The 8,899-nt window shown below is 58.1% G+C and overlaps 1 protein-coding gene across 1 annotated transcript; it reads right to left on the bottom strand.

Annotated features, from left to right (window-relative positions):
- Positions 1-519: 519 nt before the first annotated feature.
- LOC135317504 (uncharacterized) lies at positions 520-5,807 on the bottom strand. Its single transcript, XM_064473797.1, has 11 exons — positions 5,751-5,807; positions 5,613-5,702; positions 5,126-5,230; positions 4,710-4,887; positions 4,133-4,227; positions 3,544-3,693; positions 3,197-3,351; positions 2,694-2,841; positions 2,418-2,612; positions 1,186-1,315; positions 520-611 (listed from the first exon to the last, which is right to left on the bottom strand). Exons 1-11 carry the CDS (start codon positions 5,805-5,807, stop codon positions 520-522), a joined length of 1,395 nt encoding a protein of 464 aa, XP_064329867.1.
- Between the last annotated feature and the right edge of the window lie 3,092 nt (positions 5,808-8,899).

The following is an 8,899-nucleotide window of genomic DNA, read 5'->3' as shown; positions in this document are numbered from 1 at the left end:
AAAAGACCAGAGGCGTGATCTGTGGGTGTCACAGCCTTCCCCAGGCAGCCCTCCCGCTCCAGGTACCCCAGGCACACCCTCTGCTTTAGCAAGAAGAGGCCCAGCAAAGCCTCCCCACACACCGGAGTGGAGAGCGAGCACCAGGGCCAGCACACGCACGGAGACGCACATTACCCGGGACGAGGACTGCATTCACATCAGGGTTATAAAAATAAACACAACACACATAAAATGGGTATTTCTTTTCCTCCCTTACCCCATCCCATCCGTTTCCAGTCCCTAACCACATTTCTCATTATTTTCCTCAACGCAGTAAGAGTATTTGGACAACATAGGAAAAAATTTGAGGGTGGGAGAGTATTGGCCAGGTAAACCCACAGAAATACAAACTCGCCTGACTTTTGTCACTGTTACAGAGGAGACGACAGGGTGCTGTGACACAGAGAGGGACAACATCACTGGGCTGCTGTGGGAGGTACGTGCTAGCTTTTGCTGGCCCTCCTTCTGGCCATGCTCCCACTAGATGGCACATTTCAGAGACAGGAACTCCAGCTCTGGGCTCCGGTACAGCAGCGGGACCAGCATCACCAGCTGCAGAAAACGCAGCAAAACTCCATTCCGAGGAGAGGCGGAAGAACCCGCCAGCCACATTCACAGCTCTTCCAAAGACAGGCCCAGGCAAAAGCTTTAACAGCCCTTCCACGACTCAGACAACTTTGGCTCTCATTTCTGCAGGCACCTACCTAGTCCCCCTCTCAGCTCCTGACGAGTGCTTGGTTCCCCAGCACAGTAATAATTTATTCATAACTAATGATTAAAGCGATGAGTTTTATCAGGTCTGGGTTTTCTATTTGCTGCTGCACAGTCTATGTTCCATATCCCAAGGCTGAGGATAGCTGTTCTCAGAGCATATCCTTTTAGAGCCCTCTCAGGTCCCTTTTTTACCTATCGCCTTTGTTAAGGCAACGGCCTTTTCTCTCCCATATACAGGGCCCCTCTCCTCCCTCACATCACCCAGAGAACAGACCTGATGACTTGTAAAATAGGGACAGAAAATGTCTGTAATCTCAGTGCTGAATCCAGGGCAGAGAAGAGGTGCTTATCTCCAAAACCTCACCCCTGCTCCTGTCCTAAAAGCCCAGGCAAGAGGATACACAGACAGTGATCCCCCCTTCAGGGACTCACCTGGTCTCTTGACTGGCTTTTTGGTGGGGGTGCCCTTCCTTCTCTTCGGAGGGGCAGGGGAATATGGCACCCCTGTGGAGGAGCTGTCCTTCCAGAAATGGTCTTTCAGCCCCTTGATGGAGCAGTAGAGCTGAACAGAGCAGAGTTGGAAGCAAACGGCCATGAAATCTAAGGGGACAAGGTAGAAACAAGGCTGTAAGCAAAGAGGGAACACGATATGGCAAAACAAACCTTTCCTGAAGCTCTCTGTGCCCCTAAGGGGACTTACTAGCATTGATGTGGGACCCCAAGTAAGCCTTTCTCCCTCCCAGAGCTTCCCCTATTTTCTTCAGAAACTGCTTCTTCTCCCTCTTCTTCCATCCCCTGCAGCATTCATTCCAGCCCTCCCACCGCACCCGTTAACTCTGTGCACCCCACCAAGAGCACAACTCGCGTGGAACTCATGGGAGACATTTGTGGAAGACGTTGTCTATTTGACAGTTTCTAGCATGAGAGACTTGACGCACTTCTCGCGATTGAGGGCACTCAGGAACTAAATGACGTGTTCAACATCTGAAAACAGAATAAAACTGAGCAACAAAATATGCGCTATGTGCTTGAGTCGCCTTTGATCATCGCAAAATTCTTAAGAAGCTTTTAAAGCTGTTCGTCACGCTTGGTAAGCACAGTAACCCCCACTGAGACATAAATCATTGAGGTGGGGGGTGATTCTAGTAGCTACATGTACGTGGCAGTGCGGGATTCCTCCAACAAGTGCACAAAGTCATTCCCTCAAAAGGAAAAGTGAATAAAGGAGTATAAAGCTGTAGGCAGGTTTTGATGCTGCAGAAGAGGAAAGAGACCTGTACTGCCTGAAGAAAGCCACCTGTGCTGCTTTCCCCCCTGCGCTCGGTCACATTTAATACAAGAAGTTCTGTTCATAAAGAGTTCCCAAATGGGAATAAGCGACCAGTGCCTTGCACATTTCCAATACCTGAGCACTAGACACTTGCAGCTCCGTCACAAGGCATTACAGATGCAAGTTAAATGGATTTCTGCTGTAGGCCAGACTATGCATTAAGGTAATCTGTGCTTGCTTGCATCATACTAGCCAGGAGATGGCAGATGGCTCTGTTACCCCGTGTGCCTGGAGAGCTCCCCAGGCAGCCACCAGGCCCCACCGTGGCAGGGAGGGCATCTGGAGCGCTCACCCCACCCCCTGACTCCCAGGCAAGGCCAAGTCACCGCCCTACCCAGCGCCCCAGCCCCCGGCTGCCAGCATGGCTCCCCTTGACGAACGCCCTGCTCACCACGTCAGGTCTCTCTGACAGCACGATGAGGTGTCCGACCAACAGGGAGACCGTCACCAGGCTTGGGGGCCTCTGATGGGTTTCGACATGGGACTGGTCACCAAAATCCTCTGACTGAAAGTCGCTGGAGGCCGTCAGCTGAAGGAAACACAGCAGTGAGATACTGGCAGAGCCTGCAGGGCTCGCTGGAGGGGATCAGGGCCTTTTCTGGTAACTCACAAGCAAGGGGGAGGTGCAGGTGGGTTCGGTGCTGGAGCTGAGAGGCATGTGCAGCCACTGGTACTGGAGCAAGCTAAGGAACTCCTTTAGGATCTTCTCAGAAGTTTGGGGGCTGGAGAACACCACCTCCCACATGGCCATGCCAGTCCTGCAAGCGAGAGCGCTGGGTGAGCAGGGCTGCCGCAGCCTCAGCAGCGTGGCCTGGGAGGGTCCTGCAGGAGGCAGAGCCTGCCTCTTGCTTGGGATGCCCCGGGCAGCAGGAGAGGGCCGAGGGGGTGCTCCCCGTGGGGCTGGGAGGAGCGTGGTGGCGGGGCTCGGGGCTGCCTGGGCCAGCTTTGGCTGCTGCAGGCCTGGCCGACCCAGCAGGGCTGGAAAGCGTGCTGGGATGGAGGGCCCTGCTCCTCGGCGGTGTCCCTGCAGCATTCCTTGGGTCTGGCAGCCAGAGGGGCTCCACATCCCTCCCCCCACAGGGAACAAGCCCTCCTGGCTGTTGGGGCCAGTACCTGTGTCCTGGTGGAGAGAGCGTCACCAGGCTGATGACCGCTTGCCCTGGGTACCGGTCGGTCAGCAGGAGAAGCAGTGACTCTATGCTCTGCCTGGCTAAGCTCCTGTTGGTGCCCTCCAGGTTTTCATGGATGCCCTTCATGACCTTTGGCACCTGGAGGGGACGCAGGTGAGGATGGTGCTGCCACTGGAGTACAGCCAGTTCCTCAGCTGCCCTTCCCATCCCTCCCTGCTGGCTTAAGGTGGCTTCAGGTGCTCGAGACACCTACACCTGGGCTTGGGAGGGAGGGAGGAGCAAGGCCTGACAGGGCTGAAGGGTAGGGCAATCCAGCCACAGGCCACTTACATCTGCCAGCCAGAAGTCAGAGTTTCTCATGACCAAATCCAGCATCTTTCCTGCTGCCTCCTTGTCAAAGAAGCTGGAGTCTCTCATTGCCTCGATGGCCACAAGCACGATGTCTGTCCTCTCAGAAGGTCTGAGGAAAGCTGCAAAGTCCTGTGGGAGGGAGGAAGGGAGCAAAGACACGTCACACCGAGTGCCCCGGGAGTGCTGCTTAGCAGGGCAGCGCAAGCAGCCCTGGCGAGAGATGCCTGGCAGTGCTGGTGGCAGCGCCCGCAGGAGAGCTGGCAGCAGGGGCTGAGGACTCTGCACGGGGGAGGGGGAGAAGAGAGGGCCCCCAGGGTGAGGGAGGAAGGCTGGGCTCATGAGCTGTCCTACAGAGAACCTACAGAGAACCAGGCCTTGCTGGTGGCCAGGAGCACTAGAGCTGCTGTTGTGACACTGGAGTGCAGCCCTCGCTGCTTGGGGACAGCAAGAACCCTTGCACCAGCCACAGTGAGACCGCGCCAGCCCCACTGATTCTGGATGCCTTTGCTCACACAAGCCTCCTGCTGATGCCACGGGCAAGAGTCCCAGCAAAGGGGGAGCTCATTACCTTGGGAGAATTGCTGGCAGCGTGCAACCGAAGCACGAAGGTGATCTCAGGTTCCTGATGGAGCTGTTGTGCTTTATCCTTTAGCACTGACCTGCCTAAACAGCAGGGGTAATACAAAAGAGTCACTCAGACACCACAGCTTTGCCAGCAAGCTTACCAAACCCCCCGGGGGCCTGCTTGCGAGATGGCAGGCCACAAGCAGTCAGGGAGATCTGTTCTGGAGGGCATCAGGAACAGCTTCTTGCTCCTAGCCCTGGAGGGACCAGCTGGGGTGATGCACAGATGGATCTGCTTCCTCACTAACAGGGGAGACATGGCTTTGGGACAAAGTAATCAATGGTAGCTTTGGCTGTGGGCTCCACAACACAGCAGGGGTCAAGATTCTGAAAGGAGGGCAGAAGGAGAGCAGCAGAGAACAGATCCTGGACTTCAGGAGAGCATTCAGCTTCTGCAGCAAAATGACAGCTGGGCTGCTGTGGGAAACAGCTGTGAGGGGCAAAGGAGGCCAGGGAGAGCAGCAGACCTCTCAGGAGATGTGTGTGCGCAGAGGGATGAAGCCCACCACAACTGCTCTTACTTTTTTGCCCACAGATGAATTCGGCGAGGTAATCAAGAGCAGCAACAGCCTGAAAGCTGATCTGTTTTCTGGCATATTCGAAAAGGAGGAGACGTCCCAGCAGCTGCCCCAGGATTGGGATCTGGATCTCTCTGTAGCAGACAGGGCCCAATATCTCTTTTTCAAAGTGGCTCCAGCCCTGGGCAAAGGAAGGTAGAACAGGAGAAGGGTTGAGAGCAGGCAGCAGGTACCAAAGCCCTGAACCCAAGAGTGTGTCCGGGGCTGGATCGCTGGTGAGTCAGGGCTTTGCAGGGCTGTGCTGGCCGCGGTTCCCAGAGCATCTGGCTGGGCAGCAGCCCCGCGCGGGGAGAGCTGCAGGCTGCTCTGGTGTGCAGGGAGGGGGAGATGGCCTGGCTGGAGGGTGCCTGACTCCTTACCTTCAGCGTAGAATTGTCGGCCAGCAAACGGCTCAGCGTTGTAATCCTCCCCAGGGCTCTCTCCTGCACAGCTGCTCTGTCAGAGTTGGTGAATTTGAGCAGCACCTGGGAAGAGAGAAGCTGCTGGTGTGCCCCGGGAGCAGGCAGCTGCTCCAGCAGAAGCAGCACTGCTGAACTCCTGGGCTGGACTTGCACAGTCCATTAAGGCTTCCTCCGATGTCGAGCAAAGCCTGTGGGGGGGTTCCTGCCCCAGGGGTCTCGCAGGCTTGGGACAAATGGCCTGGGCCAACCTTGAGGCCAGGCAGGAAGGCAAATGCCACCCTCTGCCGCCACTGTGCTCTGGAAGAGCCTGGTGGGCGGCCCCTGGTCACCCCAGGGAGGTGGGCAGCCTCCCTGCAGCGTGCTGTCTCTGCACGGCATGGGGATTGGGGCCATGATCTCAAGAGTGGACAGCCCCTGTGCAGGCACCTCTTTCAACATGCCAGACCTGCAAGATGCTCTGCAGCTCCTCACTGACTCTGGAGGCCAAAAAGCTGAGCACCAACTTTTCTAGCATGTAGTCCATGGCATTCAGGGTCTGCAAGGAGGACAGAGTTGTGGCAGTGTTTCCTGCTGCGCCTCTCACCCCCAGGAGACTGATCCGAACTCCCAGAGCCAAGCGAGGACTCCCATGCTGCCTCATGGTTCCCGTAAGAGACCCGGGGCAGACAGTCTGCAGCAGGCCCATGGGTAGGGGAGGAAGGGATGAGGGTGGGAAAGCAAAGCTGAGACCCTTCCCTGCCTTGGATCTCTGGTCGTATCGCAGCACGGGGTGGCCAAGGAGCAGCCCAAAGGGGCTGGGGGCTCCTGCAGCTCACCCAGCAGTTACCTGAAGGTAGAGGTAATCGTATATGGTCAATATTTCCTCTTCTGGAGGGAGCTGGAAGACACTCTCGAAGCAGGCTTCTAAGAGGCTTTTCCTTTTGCCTTCTAGCACTGTCTGCACCGAGCTGCAAAGAGAGAGAGGGACCAGTTGGACACTGGTGCTGGGCGCAGTGCCTCAAGGCCTCGTGCAGGTGGACATGGACCTCTGGGGCAAGGGTCCCTAGGAGGGATGGGCAGGTACCTCAAATCGGCCATGGCACGCATGGCTTGCAGCCGCACTGCTGTGCAGAGCTGGTCCCTGGGCTCTGCTTCCAGCAGGACCTGCAGAACACAAGCGGGATGGGACCTGGCAGCTGCCAGCACCCAGAGCCACCAGACCCTCGCCCTGCCCAAGCGCTGCCCTCACAGGGAGCCAGCACCAGGGAGACTTGCCCCCTTCCCCAGAGCCGCTGGGTGAGCCCTCACCTTGATATTCTCTGCCAGCTCGTAGCTGTGGCAGAAGACATCCAGGCCCTGTAAGATGTCATATTGCTTGGCGGTTCTGCACAGGGTGCAGACGCTCCTAAGGAACTCCATCTCCTGGCCCTCCTGGCAGCCGGGGGAACAGAGAGACAGACAGGGAGCGTGAGAGGGGGGACACACGGCCAGCGGGACCAGAGCACTGGGTGTGCGGGGCCACGTGGGCGGGCTGGGAGAAGCCGCTCTGCCCAGCCAGCACACCTCCGGCAGCCCGGCAGCAGAGCCCCGCTCCGCAGACGCCGGCACAGCCGCATTCGAAATGGCTGCGGTTACCTTTTCTGGGCTGCTGACAAAGGCCTGGATGAAGTCCGCAGCTTCTGGTTCCTCTTGGTACACTGGTAACCAGCTGGCATCTAATAGAGGAGGAGAGCGGGGAGGGCTGTAGGGAGGCTCTGGCGGCAGGAGAGAGCAGAGGAAGAAGCTCTGCCTTCCCTCCAGCCCTCTGCCCGCTCTCCTGGCGCGTTCTTCCCACGCACGGCAGGGCTGGAGGGTGCCCGGCAGACGGGCTGTGATGCTGGAGCACAGCACAGCAGGCAAAGCCCCCAGTGCAACGGGCTGAGGAACTTGCTTGCAGATGGGTGGGAAAGGTCCCCGTCCCACGGCATCGCTGCCTCCTGCCCCTCGCTGCCCGTGCCCTGGAGCAGGAGCTGGGTCCCCTCTGCTCTCTCCCTCCTCGTCGGAGGCTGTGCCGGGGCCAGCTCCCTGCATTCATGCCCTACATCCAGGCAGCATCATGGACACCACCCATGGGAACCCCGCTGCCAGCGCGCCAGGGAAACATGAGCCTGGTGTCGAGCAGGGTGCGCTGGCTGGCCCCAGCCCTGCCCAGACCAACAGGACCCCTCACTCACCAATCTGCAGTGGCTGCGCCGTGCACACCTCGTAGGGTTCCGGTGGAGAGCTGCTCTCCTGGGGAGCCCTGTCCTCCTGCCAGGCCACCATGGGGTGGCTGGGGGGTCTCTCTGCCATCCTGCAGGACGGAGGAAAGGGGTAGGAGTGGGGAAGGGAGAAGCTTTGGCGAAATGCCTCGGTGCCGCGGGGCTGCCGGGGGTGGTAGGGAAAGATGTGGGCTGCGCGCGGGGGCTCCTCGCCGCCTCCGTGCTCCTGCCCTGGCTCGTCGCTGTCCCACCAGATACTGCGGGCTGGGGGCTGCAGCCGCACTTATCACATGCAGCGCAGTGGGGTGTCACAAAGGGCCCCACTGTGACCCGCCGCCTGGGCAGGGAGGGGCAGGGCGTCCCCTGGGGAGGCACGGGGCCGGCTCAGCCCTGGGCGCCTGGTGCTCTCATGGTGCCTCCAGGCCCCCCTTTGCCCTCACGTCCCCGCGGGACCTCCCTCTCGCCCCCCAGTGTGTCCCCATGTTCAGACACCCTGGCGTGCCCCCGGGACGTCCCTTTCCACTGCAGAGCCCTGCCTCTGCCCCTTGATGACATTAAAGGTGTAAGATTCACCCAAGCTTCACAGAAATTGTACTGTTTGTCACGTCAACTCTTGTCTTCCTCCCACCAAGCAGGAAGAGCTCGTGCAGAAAAGAGGAAAAAGGAAATGAAACTTCTTCTGCTGAGTTTGCCCTTTTAGGATTTGGAAACTCCCAGAAATGAAGATTCTGGTCTCACTGGTTTTCTTCTCGGTCTGGTTTGTGACCATGATGGAGAACACCCTCTTACAACTACAGCCTTTCCCCCACTCCAAAAATCTCTTCCAGCACTGGCCCACTCGGGACCCCTCAGGAGGCTTTCATTGCACCCCAGGCCCCTCTGCAGGACCTCAAGCTGCCCTGGGGTGTATCCTGGGCAGCATTAAAAGAAGTGTGGCCAGCAGATCAAGAGAGGTTATCCTCCCCCTCTACTCTGCCCTAGGGAGACCACATCTGGCGTGCTGTGTCCGGTTCTGGGCCCCCCAGTTCAGGAAGGACAGGGAACAGCTCGAGCAAGTCCAGCGCAGAGCTGCCAAGATGGTCAGGGCACTGGAGCATCTCCCTGATGAGGAAAGGCTGAGAGACCTGGGCTTGTCCAGCCTGGAGAAGAGAAGGCTGAGCAGGGATTTCATCAATACCTATAAATAGCTGAAGGGCGGGTGTCAGGATGATGGAACTAGACTCTCTTCAGTTGTGCCCAGTGACAGGCCAAGGGGCAACGGGCACAAGATGGAACACGGGAAGTTCCAGCTAAACATGAGAAAAAACTCCTGTCCTGTGCAGGTGACAGAGCAGCGGAACAGGCTGCCCAGAGAGGCTGTGGAGTCTCCTTCTCTGGAAGTATTTAAAACCGGCCTGGACACGTTCCTGTGCCCCCTGCTCTGGGAGGGCCTGCTCAAGCAGCGGGGTTGGACGAGATGATCTCCCGAGGTCCCTTCCAACCCCTGCCATTCTGTGATTCTGTGGTCTCATAA

The sequence above is a fragment of the Phalacrocorax carbo genome, chromosome 26 (assembly GCF_963921805.1).
Source record: "Phalacrocorax carbo chromosome 26, bPhaCar2.1, whole genome shotgun sequence".
NCBI classification, from domain to species: domain Eukaryota; kingdom Metazoa; phylum Chordata; class Aves; order Suliformes; family Phalacrocoracidae; genus Phalacrocorax; species Phalacrocorax carbo.
The sequence above is the reverse complement of the archived record's forward strand: the minus strand, read 5'-3'. Positions and strand labels throughout refer to the sequence as shown.

Coding starts and splice junctions, on each gene's coding strand:
- LOC135317504 (XM_064473797.1), bottom strand. CDS start 5,807: ATGAGGCAGCATGGGAGTCCTCGCTTGGCTCTGGGAGTTCGGATCAGT. Junction 4,888..5,125: donor CCGACAATTCTACGCTGAAG/GTAAGGAGTCAG, acceptor TCCTTTGCCCAG/GGCTGGAGCCACTTTGAAAA. Junction 3,694..4,132: donor CTGCCAGCAATTCTCCCAAG/GTAATGAGCTCC, acceptor TCCCTCCCACAG/GACTTTGCAGCTTTCCTCAG.